Genomic DNA, 24,616 nt, shown 5'->3' with positions numbered 1-24,616 from the left:
TTACAAACCTTACATGTTGCATCATAGATTTAAAATAAATTACTATTGTATTAAGTAAAGTTTAGCATCTTTTTCAAATCATACCAAATTTGGAAGCTTTTTAGATTGATCACTCCCAACCTGAAAATCACTAACCTTCTGCAGAGAGAAAAATCCATGAAATTTAAAGCACAGAAATAGGCAAAAGACCTATGCTTTGGGCACACCCAAGACTCCTCCCACTCTCCACTATTTCAATATATATCATCATCACTTTGTCCCTCACATATCTATTTAGATTCCTTTTGGCTCATACCATTTGGCTCAATCATTCTATCTGTTAGCAAGATATCCACTCTAAGAAAATTGTCAAAAATGCTTTCAGCAGTAGCCTCCAGGAATTGCCCTTACAGGTTTTACAAAGCATTCATACAAAATTCCTGTTATATTTGAACAATGTTTGCTAAATCAGCAAAATGTTACACCAATAGACAAATGACGTGTATTAAGCAATATGCTGTTTAGCCGTACAAACTAAGAAATTTCCCGTTTGAGTCCTATCATCTGCTGAATGAGCCACTATAATCAATACAAGCTACAAATAGACTTTGCACTTTAGTTACAGGAACAACACTAGATTGTATGGTGGCTCAGTGGTTACCTTTGCTGCCTCACAATGCCAAGGATTTGGGTTCAATTCCAGCCTTGGGTGACTGTGTGTGGAGTTTGCACATTCTCACCGAGTCTGCGTGGGTTTCCTCCACGTGCTCACGTTTCCTCCCACAGTCCAAAGATGTGCAGGATGGTGAATTGGCTATGCTAAATTGCCCATAGTGTTCAGGGAATGTGTAGGTTAGGTGCATTAATCAGGGGAAATGTAGAGCAAATAGGTTAGGGGAATGGGTCTGGGTGTTCGACGTCACGGCGTGTATTAAATTCATTGAGGCGTAGACGGAGGGGGATGAAGGTAAGTCCTTTGCTGAGGACTGATCGTTCGTCCTCAGTGAGGGGGAGGTCTGGAGGGATGGTGAAAACTCGGCAGGGCTGGGAGCTGGGATCTGGTGTGGGTGTGGAGCTGGGAGTGGGACAGAACCTGTAACTGGAGTGGGTGTGGTGGTGGAGGGAATGGGGTGGAGTCATGAGGGGTAGTGTTCCCCTCGGGGTTCTGGGGGTTGGGAATAGTGACAGTGGGGTCTGTGGGGGGGGGCGTGTCAGCAGAATGCAGATGAGTGGCGCTGGTGGTGGTGGTGGAAGTGGTGGTGACCACGGCAGTAGGGGTGGCGGAAGTCACTGAGCGTGTGACATCAGTGATGTGAGGGGCGGAAGTGACGTCTCGTGTGATGCATGAGGAATTGTGAGGGGTGGAAGTGGTTGTGGGAGTGGCCATGATGGGGGCAGAAGTGACATCATCAATCAGCGTGGGGATGGCAGCTGCATCAGCCGCATGGCTAATGGCGTCTGAGTAGATTCCGAGGCCAGGGGAATCTTCTGGAATGTTTGAGGAGCGCTGGTTATGGAGGTGGGTAGATAAAAGTTTGTTGTACTTACAGTTTTTGATGTTTGAGATGGAATTGAAATACTGTTTGTTGAGAGTATGAATTCTCCTGAGGATGTAGTACCGAGTGGGTCCTTTGCAATTCTGAGATAGTGTGGCCCTTAGCTGAGGCAGGGATGACTGTAGAGAGGTTAGGTGCCGGCGCATTGCTGTGAGCGTGGAGCGGAGGATCTTGAAGGAGAACCGTTGCTGGTATTTTTGAATCTGTAGTCTGTATTGTTTGTTCTGTTCGGGTCCGATCTCTGCTGGTTTAAAGGTGGTCCGGAGTCCATGTGGGATGTGTTGGTTACGGAGGCAGGCACTGAGGAAGCAAATGTGGCTGTGGTAGGGAGTTTGTTTCACGACATGGTTGAAGAGCTTCAGGACAAAGGAAATGACCTGGGAGTTGCAGTGGGAGAGGGACTCCCTGAGATTCTTGTAGAGAGAGGAGGAAAACTTCTTCAAGGCAGGCATCCTTGCAAGAGGATTCGCAGTAGGGTTAAAATCAACAAGGTAAAAACAATGACTGCAGATGCTGGAAACCAGATTCTGGATTAGTGGTGCTGGAAGAGCACAGCAGTTCAGGCAGCATCCAAGGAGCAGCGAAATCAATGTTTCGGGCAAAAGCCCTTCATCAGGAATAAAGGCAGTGAGCCTGAAGCGTGGATAGATAAGCTAGAGGAGGGTGGGGGTGGGGAGAAAGTAGCATAGAGTACAATGAGTGAGTGGGGGAGGGGATGAAAGTGATAGGTCAGGGAGGAGAGGGTGGAGTGAATAGGTGGAAAAGGAGATAGGCAGGTAGGACATGTCCGGACAAGTTATGGGGACAGTGCTGAGCTGGAAGTTTGGAACTAGGGTGAGGTGGGGGGAAATGAGGAAACTGTTGAAGTCCACATTGATGCCCTGGGATTGAAGTGTTCCTGCTAAGAATTGCTTTCCCAAAATGCAGCACCTCACATTTATCGAAATTAAACTCCATCTGCCACTTCTCAGCCCATTGGCCTATCTGATCAAGATCCCATTCTAATCTGAGGTAACCTTCTTCACTGTCCACTACACCTCCAATCTTGGTGTCATCAGTAAACTTACTAACTATACCTCTTATGGTCACATCCAAATCATTTATATAAATGACGAAAAGTAATGATCCCAGCACTGATTCTTGTGGCACTCCATTGGTCACAGGCCTCCAGTCTGAAAAACAATCTTCCACCACCACCTTCTGTCTTCTACCTTTGAGCTATTTCTGTATCCAAATGGTGAGTTCTCCCTGTATTCCATGAGATCTAACCTTGCTCACCAGTCTCCCATGGGGAACCTTGTCAACCGCCTAACTGAAGTCTATATAGAGCACATCTACCACTCTGCCCTCATCGATCCTCTTTGTTACTTCTTCAAAAACTCAATCAAGTTTGTGAGACATGATTTCCCGGGGACATCGGGGGAGACATGGAGAGACATGGTGGAATACAGAGAGAGAGAGAAGGGGGACAGAGAGAGAGAGAAAAGGGAAATGGAGGAGGGACAGAGAGAGACAGAGAAGGTGGACAGAGAGAGACAAGAGGGACAAAGAGAGAGACAAGGGGGACAGAGAGAGAGACAAGGGGGACAGAAAGAGAGACACAGAGGGAAGGAGACAGCGAGTGAGAGAGAGAGGAGGATAGCGAGACAGCATGAGAAGGGAGCCAAAGACAATGCTAGAAGGGGGCCAGAGAGAGCGTGAGAAGGGGGACAGAGAGAAAGGGGAAAGAGAGAGGAAAAAGGAGGACAGAAAGAGAGGGGGAGGGGAACAGAGAGTGAGAGAAGGGGATAGAGAGAGAGACAGAGCACGACAAGGGAGCCAGAGAGAGTGTAAGAAGGGGACCAGAGAGAGTATAAGAAGGAGGAGAGAGAGTGAGAGAAAGGGGGACAGAGAGAGAGAAAGAGAGCAGGAGGACAGAGAGCGTGAAAGGGGGGGACAAACCGAGAAAGAGAGGGACAGGGGGGACAGAGAGATACAGAGAGTCAGAGGTGAGGATGGTGGTGGAGACAAAAAAAGAGTGGGAGAGAGGTGGGTAACAGAGGTAGAGACAGAGAGAGATGGGGGAGGACAGACAGAGCGAGAGAGAGATGGGGGAGGGTGAACAGAGACAGACGGGGATAGAAAAAGAGAAGGGGCACAGAGAGAGAAGGGGCACAGAGAGAAAAAAGGGGTCAGACAGAGAGAAGGGGGACAGACAGAAAGAAGTAGGACAGAGAGAGGACAACAGAGAGAAAAGGGGACAGAGAGAGAGAAAAGGAAAGAGGGAGAGAAAAGGGGACAGTGAGACATCGAGAAAAGGGGACAGTGAGAGAGAGAGTGGGGACAGAGAGAGAGAAGATGGGGACAGAGAGAGAGAGAGAAGGGGTCAGAGAGACGGAGAGGGGAACAGAGAGAGAGAAAAGGAGGTCAGAGCGAGAGACAGGAGGGGGAACAGGGAGAGAGAGAAGGGGAACAGGGAGAGAGAGAAGGGGAACAGAGAGGGAGAGAAGGGGAACAGAGAGGGAGAGAAGAGAGACAGAGAGAGGGGACGGGGCAGAGAGAAAGAGAAAGAGGTAGTACAAACAGAGAGAGAGATGTGGGGAGAGAGAAGAGAGGCAGAGAGAGAGAAGGGGACAAAGAGAGTGAAGGGGGCCAAAAAGAGCGAAGGGGGACAAAGAGAGTGTGAGAGAAGGCGGGGACAGAGCGAGAGAGAGAAAGAAGGGGTTGGAGAAGGAGAAGAGGAACAGAGAGAGAGAAAAACGGGACAGGGAGAGAGAAAGGGGGAACAGAGAGAGAGAGAGGGGGAACAAAGAGGGAGAGAAGGGGGAACAAAGAGGGAGGGGGGCTGAGCGAAAGAGAAAGAGGGGATACAAACAGAGGGAGAGAGAGAGAAGAGGTGGCAGAGAGAGAGAGAAGGTGGGGACAGAGTGAGAGAGAGATAGAGCAAGAGAGAGAGAGAGAGAGAAGGGGTCAGGGAGACGGAGAGGGGAACAGAGAGAGAGAAAAGGGGGTCAGAGCGAGAGACAGAGAAGGGGACAGGGAGAGAGAGAAGGGGAACAGAGAGGGAGAGAAAGGGAACAGAGAGTGAGAGAAGGGGGACAAAGAGGGAGAGAAGGGGGACAGAGAGAGGGGGGCAGAGCAAAAGAGAAAGAGGGGATATAAACAGAGGGAGAGAGAGAGAAGGGGGTCAGAGAGAGAGAAGGTGGGGACAGTGAGAGAGAGAGATAGAGCGAGAGAGAGAAGGGGTCAGGGAGACGGAGAGGGGAACAGAGAGAGAGAGAGAGAAAAAAGGGGGTCAGAGCGAGAGACAGAGAAGGGGACAGGAAGGGAGAGAAGGGGAACAGAGAGGGAGAGAAGGGGGACAAAGAGGGAGAGAAGGGGGACAAAGAGGGAGAGAAGGGGGACAAAGAGGGAGAGAAGGGGGACAAAGAGGGAGAGAAGGGGGACAAAGAGGGAGAGAAGGGGGACAAAGAGAGGGGGACGGGGCAGAGAGAAAGAGAAAGAGGGAGTACAAATAGAGAGAGAGATGTGGGGAGAGAGAAGAGAGACAGAGAGAGAAGGGGGACAGGGAGAGAGAGTAGGGGATAAAGAGGGAGAAGGGGGACAAAGAGAGAGTGAGAGACGGTGGGGACAGAGCGAGAGAGAGAAAGAAGGGGTCAGAGCGAGAGAGACAGAAGGGGGACAGAGAGAGAAGGGGGACAAAGATGGAGAGAAGGGGAACAGAGAGAGGGGGACAAAGAGGGGATACAAACAGAGGGAGAGAGAGAGAGAAGGAGGCAGAGAGAGAGAGACAAGGGGGATAGAGAGAGAGTGAGAGGGGAGATAGGGAGAGAGAAGGGGTCAGAGAGAGAAGGAGATGCCAGACAGGGAGAAGGAGGACAGAGAGAGAGAAGGGGAAAGGGGGACAGAAAGAGGGAGGGAAGGGGACAGAGAGCAAGACAGAGGAGGATAGAGAGAGAGCGCTAGAAGGGGACAAAGCGAGAGAAGGGGTCAGAGAGAGAAGGAGGTGAGAGATAGAGAGAGAGAGATGGGGGACAGAGAGAGAGGGAGAAAGGGGGGCAGAGAGAGAGAGAGAGAGAGAGAGAGAAGGGGAAAAGAGAGAGAGCGCGAGAAGGGGATCAGAGATAAAGCAAGAAGGGGGCCAGACAGAGAGTGAGAATGGGGGCCAGAGAGAGAGAGAGGGAGGGAGATAGAGAGAGACAGAGAGAGACAGCATGCAAGGGGACAGAGGGAGAGAAACAGAGACAGTGAAATAGGGGGGACGATTTTAGGGAGACAGATTTAGAGAGTCAGAGAGACAGAGAAAGGAGATGGGGGAGGTGGTGACAGAAAGAGAGTGGGAGAGAGAAGTAGGTAACAGAGGCAGAAACTGAGAGAGAGTAGTGAGGGGAGGACAGACAGATAGAGAGGAGATGGGGAAGTGTGAACAGAGACGGGGGACACAGAGAAAGAGACAGACAGACAGAGTTGTCAGAGACTGAGAAGGGGGATAGATAGAGAAGGAGGACAGAGAGAGAGAGAAGTGGGACAGAGAGAGAGAGAAGGTGGGGGAGAGAGAGCAAGGGGATAGAGAGTGTGAGAAGGGGGACAGGGAGAGAGAAAAAATGGAGAACAGAGGAAGAGAGAAGGGGGACAGACAGAGAGAGAGAAAAGGGGACAAAGTGAGAGAGAGGAGGGGGACAGGGAGAGAGAAGGGGAACAGAAAGCAAGGGATGGGGAACAGAGAGAGAAGGTGATGAGAGCAAGGGAAGGTGGACAGATAGAAAGAGAAAGGGACAGAGAGAGAAAAGGGGGACAGAGAGAGAGAAGGCGGGGAAAGAGCAAGACAGAGCGCGAGAGAGGGGTCAGGGAGAAGAAGGGGAACAGAAAAATAGAGAGAGAATGGGACAAAGAGGAAGAGCAGGGAAACAGAGAGAGGGAGGGGGCAGAGAGAAAGAGGGGGTACAAACATTGAGAGAGAAGGGGGCAGAGAGAGAGAGAGAAGGGAGACAGAGTGAGACAGAGAGAGGAGGGGGACAAAAAGAGAGAGAAAGAGTAGGTACCAACATAGAGAGGGGAGGGAAGCAGCAGAGGGGTGATAGAGAGAGAGAGTCAGAGAGACAGAGACGAGGGGATGTGGGGAACAGACAGAGAGTGGGAGAGAGAGGTGGGTAACAGAGAGTGAAGTGTGGGCAGAGGACAGACAATGAGAGAAAGGGGGTTGGGGCGGTGAACAGAGAAAGGGTGGGGGGGGCCGAGAGAGAGTCAGAGAGACAGAGAGAGTGGGCTGGGGAACAGAGAGAGTGGGGAAGGGGGCAAAGAGAGGGAGGTAGGGGGAGTACAAGGGGAGGGACAGAGAGAGGGGTGGGGACAGAGAGAGAGAGTGGGACAGAGAGAGAAAGGGGAACTGAGAGAGAGAGAGGAGGGGGTGGGACATGGGGGGACACAAAGAGAGGGTGTGGACATAGAGGGAGAGAGGGAGAGTCAGAGAACGGGGGAGTGAACACAAAGAGCGTGGGAGAGAGAGGTGGGTAACAGAGACAGGGAGATGTGTGGGGTGGGGGAGGGGGGAAGGGGAGGACAGACAGACAGAGGAAGGGGAGATGAACGGTGAGGGGAAAGAGAGAGAGAGAGGGAGAACAGAGAGAGAGAGACAGACAGATGGGGACAGACACAAACAGAAAGAGAGAGGCAGAGATGGGGGGGATCGGGGGGGCGCAGAGATAGGGGTGGGGAACAGAGAGATAGAGGAAGGGGGGACCATGACAGGGAGGTGGGGGAGGGAACAGAGAGAGGGGAGACACAGAGACTGGGTGGGGACACAGCAAGAGGGTGAGGACAGACAGAGAGAGGGTGAGGGACAGAAAGAGAGAGACAAGGACAGAGAGAGCACAGTGAGATAGATAGAGTGAGGGAGACAGGGAGAGGGAGGGGGAGAGAGGGAGAGGCAGAAAAAGAGAGAGAGAGAGACAAGGACAGAGACAGAGAGGGACGGAGGATCAGGTAGAGAGGGATGGGTCAAAGTTGGACAGAGAGAAATAGTGAGACAGAGAAAGAGTGCGAGAGAGAGAGACCGAGAGAGCTGTGTTTACAGGCTTCTGATATCAGGAGCTGGATCCTGATGTCCATTTCATCCCCCTCCCTCCCTCACCAGGGAACAGGGATCAGGAGCAGGATCCCAGTCTGCTTCACACCTCTCTCCTTAACCTGCAGACAGAAAGGTTAACATGCAGGTTCAATTGGCCGTTTTGAAAGTGAATGCAATGTTCGCATTCAATTCAAGACGGCTACAATACAAGAGCAGAGATCTACCACTGAGGTTATATAAGGCTCTGGTCAGGCCACAACTGGAATATTGCGAGCAATTATGGGCCCTGTATCTCAGGAAAAAGTGCTGGCACTGGAGGAGGACCAGAGGAAGATTAGAAGAATGATCCAATGGATGAAGGGCTTATCATATGAGGAGCGGTTGAGGACTCTGGGTCTGTACTCGACAGAATTTAGGAGAATGAGGTGGGAATCTCATAGAAACTTACAGAATATTGGCAGGCCTGCATAGACTGGATGTGGAGATGATACTTCCACTATTAGAAAAGCTTAGAACCAGAGGGCACAACCTCAGTGAAGGAATGACCCTTTAGAACTGAGAGGAGGAGGAATTTCTTCAGTCAGAGGGTGGTGAATCTGTAGAACTCATTGCCGCAGAAAGCTGTGAATGTCAATTGTATTTAAGATAGAGGTAGTTAGATTTTTGATCGGATCAAAGGTATGGGAAGATGTCAGGAGAATGTGGTTGAAAACACATCAGAAATGATTGAATAGTGAAGCAAATTTGATGGAATGAATGGCCAAATTCTGCTCCTATATCTTATATCTATGAATAGAATAGAATAGAATATCCTTTTATTGTCATGTGTACTCCAGTAAAGAAGTACAGGAATACAGTAAAATGTTTTTACAATGGCTGCCTCTAATGGCACCATCTGAGGTACAAGCACCTACAAATCTTGGGTACAAAAGAGGAATGAACATCTTCTTTAGACACGTACAGTATCTAAAAATTAAGTTAGAAATAAGTTAGTTATAAAATAGTTAAAAGATTGACATTACAGTCCAGTAAAGAATTTCAAATAGACATTACATTACAGCAGCTCAGTGAGCACCCATTACCAGGCTCCATACTAACAGTCCTGCTCTGCTCTAAGCCTCCAGTCCGCTTCGCACCAGCACTCAGCTGCACCAATGGTCTAAATAGTAGAATACTGAACCTACATACCTTTAAGAAGGTATTCAGGTAAGTGGCATACCAATAGTTTCCCACATAAACCTTCACTATTTGATGAAGAGTGTGGCTGTCTACATCAGCAGCCCAGCTGTCATCCAAAGAACCTTAAAATAAAACCAAAAATGTTTAACATTAATATTTACGGTAGTTAGAAAGTTGGATATTTAAATGAGTAGATTAGCCTGCTTAAGTGGTTAAGACTTAAGAGACTAACCAACTCTGGAGCATTAATAGTTTAAATGAAGCATAGAATGATGCTAACTGAATGCAGGTCTATAGAAACTGAAAAATCTGATTACCACTCATTGTGTAGCATTCAACAGCGGTAGGCTGCCACGTTAGTCAAACACAGCCACTGGTAACAAAAAAAATGAAGACTATGGAATGTTTAGCAAAAAGCACAGAAGTTGTTAAATTGGTTTGAAGTCAATACCGACATATTTCAAAGCCAAAATGGCATTGATACCAAGTTAGAACTTCAGAAAAGTGCAACGTATACAGAAGCACGGGGAAGACATTTTCTAACCCCTAAACAAAGTGAACTATGGCAAGAAAATTGGGAAAATTAGGTGAGAGAGCCAACAAGAAGCTTCTTGGTGTTGAAGACAAAACCTGGGACTCTTTGCTTATTTGTATGCATTAATAACTCATTCTTCGTTTTTTGAACCTCACATATGCAGTTTTCCATTCTTCCACCTATTGGATAAAAACTAGACAGCAACAGTTTCTGAGTCTGATTTCAGTGGTGGGTAGGCTGGAGGAGATTCTGAATAATAGCATTTATATGTATTTGGAGAGGCAAGGAATGATTAGGGATAGTCAGCATGGTTTAGTGTAATGGAAATCATGTCTCACAAACTTGATTGAGTTTTTTGAGGATGTAACCAAGAAGATTGATGAGGGCAGAGCAGCAGACGCCGCTTACTTGGACTTTAGTAAAGCCTTTGACATGGTTATACATGGTAGACTAATTAGTAAAGTTAGATCACATGGAATTCAGGGCAAGACTGAAAATTGGATACAAAATTGGCTGAATGGGAGGAGACACAGTGTGGTGGAGGCTGTTTTTTGGACTGGAGGCCCGTTACCAGTTGTGTTTCACAGGGATTGGTGCTGGGTCCAGTTTTGTTTGTTATTTATATAAATGATTTAGATGAGAATATAGATGGCTAGTAAACTTGTGGATGACATCAAAAGAGGTGGTATAGTGGACAGTAAAAAAAAGGTTATCTAAGATTACAAAGAGATCTTGGGTCAATGGGCTAAGGAGTGCAGGTTCATAGCTCCTTGAAAGTGAAGTCACAGGTAGATAGGATAGTGAAGAAGGTGTTTGGTATGCTTTCCTTTATTGGCCAGTGTATTGAGTACGGGAGTTGGGAGGTCATGTTGAGGCTGTACAGGACATTGGTTAGGCCACTTTTGGAATACTGCGTGCAATTCTGGTCTCTTTCCTATCGGAAGGATATTGTGAAACTTGAAAAGGTTCAGAAAAGATTTACAAGGATGTTACCAAGGTTGGAGCATTTGAGCTATAGGGAGAGGGTGAATAGGCTGGGGCTGTTTTCTCTGAAGCATCGGAGACTGAGGGGTGACCTTATAGAGGTTTATAAAATCTTGAGGGGCATGGATAGGATAAATAGACAAGTCTTTTCCCTGGGGTGGGGGAGTCCTAAACTAGATGGCATAGGTTTAGGGTGAGAGGGGAAAGATATAAAAGACACATAAGGGGCAACTTTTTCATGCAGAGGGTGGTATGTGTATGGAGTGAGCTGCCAGAGGAAGTGGTGGAGGTGAGTACAATTGCAACATTTAAAAGGTATCTGGATGGGTAAATGAACAGGAATAGTTTGGAGGGATGTGGGCAGAGTGCTGGCAGGTGGGGTTGGATTGGGTTGGCATGGACAAGTTGGACTGAAGGGTTTGTTTCCATGCTGTACATGGCTCTAAGTGACAGATGGAGTTTAATTTAGATAAATGCAAGGTATTGCAATTTTGTTAAACAAACAAGGGCAGGATTTATACAATTAATGGTAGGATCTTGGGTAGTGTTGTATAACAAAAAGACCAAGGGGGTTCAGGTAAATAATTCCTTGAAGTTTGAGTCACATGTAGACATGGTGGTTAAGGCATTTAGCATGTTTGCCTTCATTGCTCAGACCTATAACTATAGAAGTTGGGACATTATGTTGAAGTTGTACAGGATGTTAGCAAGACCTGTTTTGGAGTACAATGTCGTGTTCTGATGGCCCTGTTATAGAAAGGCTATTAAAAAGCTGGCGAGGGTTCAGAAAAGATATATCAGGATGTTGCTCAGAATGGAAGGTTTGGGTTATAAGAACCAGTTGGCACTGTTTCTTTACTGGAGCATCGGAGACGGAGGGATGACCTTATAGAAGTTTATAAAATCATAAGGGGTATAGATAAGGTTAAAGACAGGTGTCTTTTTCCTAGGATGGGGGATTTCAAAATTGGGGGACATATTTTTTAGGGCAAGAGAAGAAAGATTTTAAAAAAGACATGAGAGGCAACTTTTTATTTTAAACAGTGGTTCATGTATGGAATTAATTTCCAGAGTAAGTGGTGAATGTGAGAATTACGACATTTAAAAGACATTTGGATAAGTACGTGAATAAGAAATATTTGGAGGGATAGCGGCCAAGCACAGGTAGGTGGGGCTAGTTTAATTTAGGTTTATGGCCGGCATAGACTGGTTGGGCTGAAGGGTCTGTTTCCATGCTATATGATTCCAGGACTCCATGGCCAGAAAAGTGAAGCAGTTATTAGGTGATTCCTGTTGGCCATTTGCTCCTTTGCAACACCATGTCCACATCCAACATACCAGACACCAAATCTCAGGGCACACTCCATGGGCACTGAGTGCATGTAGACACACCCCCAGCATTCCATGGACCTTTTGCATTTGACACTTACCAGCCTCACCCCACCATTACACCACTTCGGTCCACTAACAAAACAGTTCTAGATGTTAATGCTTCACTTTGGAATGTACTAATACCTTTTACTGGGATACTACTGCCAATCACTCTACATACAGGGACAAGCATTTCATGTATTGGACCAGGATGCATCTTAAGGATCCTTGCTCATTTCCTTTGCAATCACTTTATGCTGATTTCAACACTCAAACCATCTCTGCTTTGCCTTTATGTATCTTGCCTTCTCTGCCAAAACTGAAAAGCTTGCTAGACATTTTTCTTGACTTGCATTTTAGTACAGATACAAGAACCAGACAACTTCTCATGCTTGTCAGATGCCCTCAGTCAAGGGTGTGGACATGTTGCTGCTCATCAGTGTTCCATAAATCAAAGCTGCACCCATGTGCCAACCACATATGCAGCAAACACACTACATGTGCATCAACCAAGTGGCCACATAAGAGGACTAGTTCTCAAGTTAATGGGGTTTGTTGTCAATTACAGTAAATCATGGACAGTCTCCAATATCATTCTGGGCATTGAGCATAGTCAGTTTGCCACCTGAAGCAGTCAGGGTCAGTGGGTCAGTACCACTGTAGTCCAGGGAATGGACCATCAGCCCTGCAGGTCCAATGCAAATAGTCTGAGGAATCAGTCAGGGAGTTGCACACCAATCAGTCAGAAAACACACAAGATCTGATCATTCGGTGAGATCCTGCTAGGTATGTCATTGAGGGGAGCTATGGTCGACCCTTGGATCCATACCCTAAAAGTCAAAGGAGAGTTATTAGGGACTACTACTTGAGGAGATCTGGGGAACTCAACTGTAATTATTGGCATAGTCCATTATTGAATTCTAAAAAAAGCAGAATGCTGGGATGCAAAGATGATAACAATCATGAAGGGGGACACTCAAAACATAAGGCAGATGATCCAGCAAGAAAGCTAAGAGGTCATTCCAGGGAGGGGAATCATTGATTGTCAATAACACCCTAGTTTTGTTAGGAGGATAGTGGATTACTATATCCACCAAGATGACGCAGCTTGCCTCGGATTCAGGGGATAGAGTGGGGAGATGAATTTGATAGATGGCTTGTATGGGAATGTGGACAGGGTCAAAGCTGTTAGGGTTGATAGGGGAGCTACCAAAAAGGAATGTGTATATTTGGGTATTTGCCAAAGGTAACAGGCTGAGCTTGAGTCTCTCTGCCTGAGGCGCCAATCTTGACAGTATTAGGCAAGACTTTCAAAAGTTCATTGGGAATGGATATTCGCAGGCAAAAAGATGGCTGGAAAATGGGAAGCCTTCAAAATGAGATAATGACAATCCAGAGACAGTATGTTCCTGTTAGGGTGAAGGGCAAGGCTGGTAGTTGTAAGGAATGCTGAATGACTAGAGAAACTGAGGTTTTGGTCAAGAGTAAAGAAGAAAGCATATGTCAGGTATACACAGCACTGATGAAATATATTCCTAGAAGAGTATAAAGGAATTAGAAGTATACTTAAGAGGGAAATCAGGAGGCAAATATAGGATATGAGATAGCTTTGGCAAATAGGATTAAGGAGAATCCAAAGGGATTCTACAAATACATTAAGGACAAAAGAGTAACAAAGGAGAGAATAAAGCCCTTTAAAGATCAGCAATACCACCTTTTTGTGGAACCACAGGAGATGGGGGAGATACTAAACAAGTATTTTGCATCAGTGTTTATTGTGGAGAAGGATACAGGAGCTGGAGAGCTTGGGCAATGAGCCTGATGTCAGTGGTGGGCAACTTGTTGGAGGAAATCCTGAGGGACAGGATTTACCTGTACTTTGAAAGGTAAGCACTAATTAGGGATAGTCAACATGGCTTCGTGCATGGGAAATCGCATTTCACTAACTTGATTGAGTTTTTTGAAGAAGTAACGAAGAGAAAGGAAGGCAGAGTAGTGGGTGTGATCAATACAGTCTTCAGTAAGGCACTCAACAGGTTCTGCATGGTAGACTGGTTAGCAAGGTTAGATGACATGGAATACAGGGAGAACTAGCCACTTGGACACAGAACTGGCTTGAAAGTAGAAGATATAGGGTGGTAGTGGAAGGTTGCTTTTCAGACTGGAAGCCTGTGACCAGCAGCGTGTCACGAGGATTGGTGCTGCTTTTTATCATTTATATAAATTATTTGGTTATGGACATAGGAGATGTGTTTCGGAAGTTTGCAGATGACACCAAAATTGGTCACATAGTCACAAGAAAGGAGGTTACCTCAGAGTACAACAGGACCTTGATCAAATGGGCCAATGGGCCGAAGAGGGACAGATGGAGTTTGATTTGGATAAATGCGAGGTGCTAAATTTTGGGAAAGCAAATCAAGGTAAGACTTACACATTTAATGGTAAGGTTCTGGGCAGTGTAACTGAACAGAGACCTTGGAGTGCAAGCTCATAGCCCCTTGAAAGTGGAATCGCAGGTAGATAGGATAGTGAAAAAGGTGTTTGGTGTGCATTTTTTTTATTGTCAGAGTACTGAGTGCTGGCGTTGGGAGGTCATGTTGCGGCTGTACAGGACATTGGTTAGGCCACTTTTGGAATATTGCATGCAATTCTGGTCTTCCTATCGAAAGGATGTTGTGAAACTTGAAAGCGTTCAGAAAAGATTTACAAGGATGTTGCCAGTGTTGGAGGATCTGAGCTACAGGGAGAGGCTGAACAGGCTGGGACTATTTTCCTTAGATTGTTGGAAGCTGAGGGGTGACCTTATAGAGGTTTATAAAAACATGAAGGGCAGGGATAGGGTGAATAGCCAAGGTCTTTTCCCTGGGTATGGGAGCCCAAAACTAGAAAGCATTTGTTTAAGGTGAGAAGGGAAATATTTAAAAGGGACCTAAGGGGCAACCTTTCAAGCAGAGCATGTTGCATGTATGGAATGAGTTACCAGAGGAAGTGGTGGAGGCTGGTACAATTACAACATTTAAAAGGCATCTGAATGGTATATGAATAGGAAGGGTTTAGAGGGATATGAGCCAAATGCTGACAAATTGGACTAGATTAATTTAGGATATCTGGCCAGCATAGTCAAATTAAATCGAATGGCCTATTTCCATGCTGTAGGAGATACTATCAAGATTGGCCTCTCAGGCAGAGAAACTCAAGCTCAGCCTGTTACCTTTGATGAGTCCCCAAATATACACAATCCTCCTTGGTAGCTCCCCCATCAACCCCAACAGCTTTGAATCTGTCCACATTCCCATGCAATCCATCTATCAAATTCATCTCCCCACTCTATCCCCGAATCCGAGGCAAGCTACATCATATCTTGGTGGATATAGTAATCCACTATTCTCCTACAGCTCTATGACTTTATGAGTGACTGCTGTTTCCTTCTATCAAGGTCCAAACAATAAGTGCACAATGAAGCAGAAAACAGTTGCAATGTGAGGCCATTGAAAGAGCAATGGCATTAGAAAGACACCTATTAAGTAAACTACAAATCTTGGTCCAAAACACTCTTGATCATATCATGCCATATTGGGGATCAATTCCACTTACAACTGAGATGCACAAGCAATGTTTTGTGGTCTGGAAACTTTTAGCAAAACTGCAAGCACCTTCCAAGTGCTCATGACATGTATGTGGTGCAAGATCTGATAGCACACAAGGATCTTTTAAATATGGCAGGAAACAGGAATTCTGGGTTATATCAGCAGTACTTCTGCCACCAGCAAGTAGGGCAATATGATACACAAGGCACCAAAGGTATGCATTAAGCTGATGAGGTGAGTTTGGAATGATAGCATGAGAAAACCCACTGGACCTCGCAGAGAGGAATCATCCATGAAACTTGCGACAAATGACATTTTGCTCATTTCTGCCAGGAGTCAATCCAAGATAATTGGAAACACGAAGAATAGTGATTAGTATGACCAATTATGTTTTCAGATATGATAATTGAGATGCCTTGAGTGGGCCCAAAGTGTTTTGAAACTGCAATAGAGTGACACAAACTGACATTGATGATATCAAACTGTGGCTCCTTTCGAAATGCAGAGACTAGAAGTCACATTATTTTTATATTTTTTGGCAGATACAATATGTATTTCCAAGCCACTTATAACAATTCAGTAACCTAAGGGACTTAGATTGTTTAGTTGTCATTTTGAAATAAGTATGAGAAAGACCAGAGGAAGGAAAGCTGCTGTTGCACTTTATGATTACTTTCAGACATCTGTAAATCCTAGAAATGATTTTAAAAGAAAGGTTTAAATAGATGGTCTCTAACATGGTAGTTTGAATAAAAACTTAGATGCCTCATTGGGCAATTGTCACTTAAGGTGGATTTTGGATTTAAGGGGGAAGGTCTAATCTCCTCAATGATGCATTTGGTACACTTTAGAAAAAAAGACTTAAATTCCATTGCAAAAAGAGTGATTCAGTGCTTAGCTGAAGCAGTTTGGTCAGCTGCTGAATGGTATGTTACTTTATATCTTTTATGACACCTTATAATGTATTTGCAACTGCCCTATTGCGAATGGGTGTATTGTTAATGAATGGATTATGTTGTCATTAGTGTTTAAGTTGAGCCTTGAGTGCTGACTGTTTATTTCTTCATAGGTATTATGTTTGAATTATAGAATAGCCTGCCAAGGGAAAAATGTTACAACTTATGGTAAGAAAGAATCCTTGCATTTTAAATCAACTTACTTATTTTAAAATTAGATATGATTGTCTCCCTTTTCCTTGTTTGCAGGTAGAGTCGCATGGCATCTTTTACTGGCTGATACAGATTGTCATGTTGATCCAGAAATACACAAACTGCACACATCTGAGATACATCTTCAGTCAATGGTAGGCGGCATGTTCCTAACCAGCTTCTGAAGACATAAATAATGTCAAAAACTTCCAATTAGGTCAACAAACTTCAGAAGTAGCAATAAAAAAGAAAGCAGCAACAATTTAAATTTATAAATATAACATTCCAAACCACAATTGATTATGAATGAATCATTAATCATTTTGTTTTTGCATAGGCCATATTACATAACCATTTAATGTTTAAAACAATATCTGGTGTATAAGAGAGAAAATATATGGCAATTAATTTGTGCTAATAAAATTACAGGAACATGAAGTCTTGAACCTTCCATTCTCAGAATCTGCTTTGCATTAGTTGCTTGTGGAATGTTAAAATTGAGGTTGAAATACTAGGCTAGAAATTTGAATGCATTCAAATTGGGCTGTGAATCAGGTGCAATGCATGCTTGTTGCTTCAGATATGATGAGATTGGTTTTCTTGATTCTGTTCCTGTACACACTCTTTCCCAACTGCCCTCCACCCTGTATTCTCTCAAGAATTTTGTCCAGTCCTGAAATTGGTCAATCCTGATGCTCTCCTTTGACAGTCCTGCAGCTGCAAATGGTAATAAATGAACTAATTTGTCCTTGTTCTCCCACTGTTATCAAGTGTAACAGTGCACGTGGGTGAACATGTATGGCACTGTGCTGGAATCGCTACCAATTTGAGTTCAATTAAAATTCTCAGTCAAAATCTTCACCACAATTTGAACTCTCCACAAGTGATGAATGTAAACAGTCTACATAATTGTTAAGAGCAAGTTAATAATAAAGCATATCCTATATCTAAAATAGCATACTGAATCACTCTATACTTTTTGGAGCAATGTTGATAAAAAACTGTAAATCTAAATGTTTCGAGAAGTTTTTCTTGTCATCACTACAACCTCCCCCACCCAAGTGTAATCTAACATATTCTCATTCTGTTGATTTCAATCTATAATGGATTGGTGATCACGCTGGGGTTAAGATGTTAATAGTCTATCTTGTTCGTGACCATCAGATAAAGTGAATTCCATGATGTTGTGCATTTGGTTAAGTATGGTATATTGTCATTTTAAGAATCCAATCTTGTGATATCATGATGCTGTGAGGCAGCAGTGCTAACCACTGAGCCACCGTGCGGTCCCCTCACTCTATTTTTAATATTCCCTCATCAGTTTGTTGTCTGTCTCTCTCTTATCCCAGTTCATGGCCTTGTTACTCTCTCTATCACTATTCTCTGCTCACTGTGCTCTCACTCTTACTTTCTCTATTCCCAGTTCAGTGTCCATCCATCTCTCCCTCTTTGCAGTTCAGTGTTGTCACTCCATCTCTCTCTCTTCCCAGTTTGATATCCATGATGTCTATCTACTGATTTGACAAACAGAATCATGGTCCTCAGAGGCACATCAATCAAACAGAAGAAATCAAAGTACACTATTGCTGCAGAGAAGTGGGTACAGTACACGAGGAAAACAAATCATCTCAGGGAAGAGGTGAATAGTGCAGAAAAAACTTGCCAAGTGCTTCATCCTGAAGGAACACTGAATAATGAGCAGCCTACATGAGGAAAATATTTTGAGCAAAAGGCATAGTCTCAGAGAAACAGACATCCTCAGTAGTGCCTTGTTTTAACCAGGAAAAGGCGAAGTAGTGCTAATATTTCCGTGGTACATCATGCTACGCAGACCTCACCCATTTTTTACAAAATATATAAAATGGCAGAAAAGTTTGGTGCCATAGGATTGTATATTGAAAATACAGAGAACTGAAACTGTGACACAGAGAAATTCCACTATTTTGTTCAAGCTGGTAAAATTGAAGCAAATATAATCATCTCTGCATTCCTGAGTATTGTTGGTGGGAGAGGGAGGAAGAATTTTAACCTCCTGAGAAGTCTGATACAGTCAGAGAAACCAAGTTCCAAAACTCAAGAAGAAATAGTAGAAATCCTACAAAACCATTTTTCACCAAAACCATTGATGGCTGAAAGGTTCAGATTCCACAAACATAACCAGCATGATTATCTCCCTATTCATAGTAATTTTAAAGAATTAGCAGAATTCTATGAATTTGGAGACAACTTAAATGATACTATCATGGACTGACTAGTGTGCGGTCTAAGATGTGAAGTAATCCAAAAAAGCTTATCAGTGAAAAGGAATCTAGACTTAAAGGAAGCATTGGAAATAGCAGTCTAAATGGAACTGACAGGCAAGGAAGCTCAACAGCTAAGCTTGAGCATGAGTGTTCACAATCTGGCAACTGAAAGACAAGTACCAATGCAGACTCAAAACCGCCAGCAGTGTGGGAAAAACAAGTCACAGAACAGCAAACTGCTGGTATAAAGAAGCTATACGCAGAAATCTCGACAAAAAAGGGCACATTGAACAGGTGTGTTTGAAGATGAAATATGAACAACATTAAGCAAAACTACAAAAACCAGCTGTAAGAAAATATACATGATACAGTCATAAGAAAATTTACATGATACAAAAAGATCAGGAAAGCCCAGATCTCAGTCCAAAGAGAAGCTGTTACTAAAAATACTGGCCATTGCTGGCAACACCAACTAATACTGGGTCACTCCATTACTGAATGGCAAACCAGTAAGAGTAGCATTGGACACTGGAGTAGTGGTTTCATTCATGCCTGAAAGTGTGTATCAAAAACAGTTGAGTCACATTATGCTGCAGCCCTTAAAAACTGTGTTAAGAACATAAACAGGTGAATGGTACCTTTATGGGGATGTATCAATGTGCCTGTTCATTATACAGTCAGTCTGAACATTTGTCCATAAACATTACCAAAGGAAATAAAATTTTCCAGCTTTATTGAGAAGAATGTGGTTGGAGTAAAACAAACTGAACTGGACTGAAAATGATCATTGTCAAGATTAGAGTGGTGCTGGAAAAGCACAGCAGGCCAGGCAGCATCCGAAGAGCAGGAAAAATCGACATTTCAGGCGAAAGCCCTTCATCAGGAATGATGTGATGAAGGGCTTTTGCCTGAAATGTTGATTTTTCCTGTTCCTCGGATGCTGCCTGGCCTGCTGTGCATTTCCAGCACCACTATAATCTTGACTCTAATCTCCAGCATCTGTAGTACCCACTTCTGCCAAGTTGAAAATCATCATTGCCTAGCATTTGTATGGCACCAGTGTTACTTGCCATTTGTCAGTCCAAATGTGGACTGCTTCAGTATTTAATGAGTGTTGATCATTATGAAATCAGTGAACATCCCTCCCCTTCTGGCCTTCTGGTGCAGAGAAGGTTATTATGGAAGCAGCTGAAGACTGCTTGGTCTAGGACACTACACAGAGGAATTCCTGCAGAGATGCCCTAGATCTGAGATGATTGACCTCAAACACCCACAGCCATTCTGTTTGTGTCATGTATGGTTCTAAACAGTGGAGAGTTTCCCCCTTATTCCCTGGCTTTGTTGGGGTCATTGATGTCACACTCAATCATATGTACCCTTCATGTTAAACGGCAGTCACTCTCACCTCATCTCTGGAATTCAGCTTTTTAGCTTTTCATGTTTAAACCAAGGTTGTAATAAGGTCAGGAACAGATGGCTCTGGTGGAACGCAAACTGAGTGCCAGCAATCAGGTTATTGGGAAGGAAGTGCAGCTTGATAGCACAATTGGTGACACCTTCTGTCATTTTACTGATTAAGATAGACTAGTAAGTATGAATTGCTGGGTTGGATTTTACCTGTTTTTTTTATGTCCAGGATATACCTAGGCAATTTTCCACATTGTTGAGTTCCACAAGTTAATGACCAGCTCCCTAATTTTGCTGATGTCAGGGAGATTGCTGTTTTTACACCATGCCATTAAGCACTCTATCTCCTTCCTGGACTCCGTCTCGTCGTTGTTTGAGATCTGACCGACAACTGTGGTGTTGTCAGCAAACTTGTAAACAGAGTTGGCATAGAATTTGGCCACACAGTTGTGCGTATATAAGGAGTATAATAGGGGTTCAGTACGCAGCCTTATGGGGCACCAGTGTTTAGGATTATCATGGAGGAGTTGTCACTGCCTATCCTTACTGACGGTGGTTTATTAGCCAGGAACGTTGAGAATCCACTTACAGAGGGGGGAACAGAGACCTAGGTGTCAGAGTTTGGAGATCAGTTTGTTTGCAATTATGGTGTTGAAGAGTGAGCTATGGTCAATAAGTAGGAGCCTCATGTAGGTAGGAGCAAATTATTGCAGTTGCTGGAATCTGTACTGAAAACAAATTCTGGAAATCACAGTGGGTCAGGCAGCATCCATAGAGATACAGTAAGGTAACTTTTCAAGTCTAGATGACTTTTCATATCTTTGTTGTCCAGATGTTCCAGGGATAAGTGTAGGACCAGTGAGATGGCATCTGCCATGGACCTATTGCACCGATAGTCAAATTTAAAGGGTTCAAGGCAATTTGGGAGGCTGGAATTGATGTGAGCCATATTCAAGCACTCTAAGCACTTCATAATTATGGATATCAGAGCCACTGGGTGGTAGTCCTTGAGGCACGCTGCATGATTTTTCTTTGGCAATGGGATGATGGTGGTCTTCTTGAAGCAGGTAGGGACTTTAGATCATAGTAAGGAGAGGTTGAAGATGTCTGCAAATACTCCCTTCAGCTGATCTGCACAGGATCTGGGTGATATCTGTAATGTTTCCTCAATGATGAGTATTTTAATTTTCTATTTGGGACTGGCTGTGGCAGGAGACTGCTGAGCTTAGATCAGATCCATTGGTTGTAGAATCATATAGCACTCTATCATTTGCTGCTTATGCTGTTTGCCAGTCCTGTGTTGTAGTTTTGACTAGATTGCTATCTCATTTCTAGGTATGTCTGGTCTTGTTCCTACCATGTCATCCTACATGCTTTATTTACCCAGGGTTAGTGGTAATGGTGAAGAAGGGATTGTGCCATGCCAAGAGGTTACAGATTATGTTGGAATACAATTCTGCTGCTACTGAGGCCCACAATACTATTGAAACTGTAATTGTCACTGACAATTTCCAATCTTATGGTGTAGGAAAGGTAATTGATGAAGCAGTTAATGATGGTTGACACTACACTGAGGTACTCTTACAATTATGTCCACTGGGTAGCATGACATTTTTAAATTTGTTCGTGGAATGTGGGCATCACTGGGTAGGCCAGCATGTCCACCCCTAATTGACCTTGAATTGAATGGCTTGTTAGAAAATTTCAGAGGGCAGTTAAGAATTATATTCTTGTGGATCTGGTGTCACATGTAGGTCATATCAAGTAAAGATGGCAGATTTCCTTTTCTAAAGGACATTTATGCACCAGATAAATTTTTACAACAATCCACAGTGATTACATGATCATTATTAGACTAGCTTTTTATTCCAGTTTGTTTTTAATTGAGTTCAAATTCATCTGCCACAGTGGCATTTTAACTTATACTCTCAGAATATTCACATAACATTCAGGATCACTAGTCCAGTGACATCACTTCACCAGCAACTTCCCTTTTACAGGCCTTCAATAACCATGACCTTGACAGAACACAAGCTGAGCAGCATCAGTAATTTATTGCTTATTAAATGTTGCATAACAGTACTATTGATGATGTCTTCCATCATTTTGTTGATGATCACAAATAAACTTTACCAGGTTTGCAGTTATTTTTCACATATACCTGGTGCTTTTCCTAACATTCCTTCCTACACTACTCAATAAAGCAAGGTTGGGCACCTGGCTTGGCAGTAATGGCACACTGAGGGCTATGCCAGACAGAGATTACAGACTGTGGTTGGATACAACAGTGCTTCTGCTAATGTCCAACAGTACCTAATGGATACTCAGCTTTGAGGTGCTAGATCTGTTCTTAATCTCATCTATTTAATTTGATAGTAGTGTCACATATATTGAAGTGTGTCCTGACCAAGAAGATATGACTGCTGCTCCGTAGACTATGCAGTGGACACACTTATTCATACTGTCATGGACTGATACATCTTCATCAGTTAAAATGGTGGGAACGAGTTTAGATAAGTTTTCCCTCTTACTAGTTCTCTCACCGCTTGCTGCAGTCCCAATCTGGCAATTATATCCATTAGGACTCAGCCAGTTTGGTCAGTAGCGGCGCTATCAAGTAATTCTTCATGAAGGATATTGTGTCACCCACTTAAGAATGCATTCTATGCCTTTGCTAAACTCAAGTGTTTTTTCCCCAAGCACTGATTTGGCAACTGAGGGAGGGTGGCAGTTGCAGAAGGTTTTTTTTGCCCTTGTCATGAGACTTTGTGTGATTAAAACTCAATGTTGAGAACTCTTAGGACCACTCCCTCTGAACTATATACCACTTTGTTGCCACTCCTGGTGGGTTTGGCTGAAAAATGGGATAGCACACAGGCAGAAATGGTGGTGATAGAGTCAGATATTATTATACTTGCTGAATCAGAACATCTGCCAATATTAGGTTGTAGATTGACTATTCTTTGGGACAGGCCTTCCAATTTTGATACACGCTCACAACGTCATCGAAGATCGACTTTGCAAGATCAACTGGGCATGTCTGCCTCTATCTTCCCATCACCGCCAATTTGACCAACAAGCCTTAACCATTGCCATTCATGCTAAGATGGTGCAGTTTGAAGCTAAGCCTTCGAGGGTGAGGCGCTGCTCAAAGCCTTCTACAAAGCAATTTTCAGTGTACCTACTGAAAATCAGAAACCTTCCACAATCATGCTGCAGTTACAAGGGCATGCAAAGGAAAATCAGCAATAAAGAGAAAGGGTGATTGCTACCTGTAGACAATGCATGATTTGATTTTGAAATTTATTTTAGAATATTTGAGATTTGGTTTTTAACCTTGCTCTGTGGATAAGTGGATGTTGTGACAGCCTGTAAACAAAGAGAAGGTAGTTATTAATGTGAGATGGCTGACAAATGGCAAATTGGTGTTGCATTTACAGACATCAGTTGAGTTAGTCACGAACATCCCAGCCAGCAAAGGCTGTGTTGCTTGCTTCCCCAATTCCTTCTTTTCCTGAGTTAAGTCTATATATCTGGAGGCAAACACTTAAGTGATCATGGTGGCAAAATTGTGAAGGCCAGCATGGATCTTGTCAGACAGCAAACCAACAAACAGAAGAACTTCAGCATTCTAGTGTTCTGGTTTATCACATTTCATGTGGCAGCATGGCTTTCTTTGTAAGCATGCATCCAATATGTGTGTTTGTAATAGCTCAAGTGCATTTGGTACAATGGACTCATACAGAATGAAGAATAAAGAATTTGTGACTATTGCCAGGATACTGCTCACTCGACTGTATTAAATGGTATGAGAGATAGCACACCAGATGGATACTGAAGGAATGGAATTACTTTCAATTATGATACATCTCGGTTGTTCTATGACAACTGCAGAGTTATGTACATGCAGTCATCAGTATGCTGTTTTCCAAGAATGCTTACAATTCATGATAGACTGCACACTCACTCCACCTACTTCTCTCTGGCAAGACAGATGCTGTAATCAGCTCACTTGGAATATGAACTCTCAATCTCCTCCATTAGGTAACATGAAGTCAAGCTCAAATTAGGAAATTCAGTGAATAATGGAATTCTAATTGATTTGTTTCTAAAATCTAAAGTTATAATTTTACTTATATATTTAGACTGATCTGTGATCAGGTACAGGAGGGTCTGATTACAAGTGAGGCAAGCAACTAGATCCAGAAGTTAGCCTTGGAAGATACACAACTTATGCAATTGTCCAACAGCTTCAATGTTCACGCAACCTGGGAATAAAAGTAGGGACTGCAAAGAAGAAAAGCAAACTGACCACAGCACTAAGTTACAGCAGGCTATTCAAGTTAGGGAACTAATAAAATGTTGTCATGGAATTAAGGGACATTATAATTACAGGAATAAATATTGCTCTCTGCAACAAAAAGTTCAAGTCCCAAAGGCTGCGTTCCCTGTCCAATGCCAGACTAGGGAAGATGAAGGGTCTAGTTGTTGTGGTCCACAAGCATACCAATGTTACAGATAGGAGAATTGCTACTTGAACACCCTTGATAGATATGACCTCTACTGGGGGTCCTTCTTCCC

At 43.8% G+C, this 24,616-nt stretch overlaps 1 protein-coding gene across 1 annotated transcript in view; it reads right to left on the bottom strand.

Moving 5' to 3' along the window:
• Window positions 1-24,616, bottom strand: part of LOC122558742 (BTB/POZ domain-containing protein KCTD19-like) — a 120,977-nt gene that overhangs the window by 60,678 nt on the left and 35,683 nt on the right. Inside the window, exons 7-8 of the mRNA XM_087995589.1 lie at window positions 16,393-16,566; window positions 8,770-8,866 (exon numbers count right to left, since the gene is read on the bottom strand). Of these exons, the coding sequence (XP_087851715.1) occupies window positions 8,770-8,866; window positions 16,393-16,566 (271 nt within the window). The remainder of the gene's footprint in view (window positions 1-8,769; window positions 8,867-16,392; window positions 16,567-24,616) is intronic.

The sequence above is a fragment of the Chiloscyllium plagiosum genome, unplaced genomic scaffold, assembly GCF_037043375.1.
Source record: "Chiloscyllium plagiosum isolate Xiang-an unplaced genomic scaffold, Cpla_swu_hap1 HiC_scaffold_17, whole genome shotgun sequence".
NCBI lineage: Eukaryota > Metazoa > Chordata > Chondrichthyes > Orectolobiformes > Hemiscylliidae > Chiloscyllium > Chiloscyllium plagiosum.
Note: the sequence above shows the minus strand (reverse complement) of the source record. Positions and strands in the feature narration are given on the sequence as shown.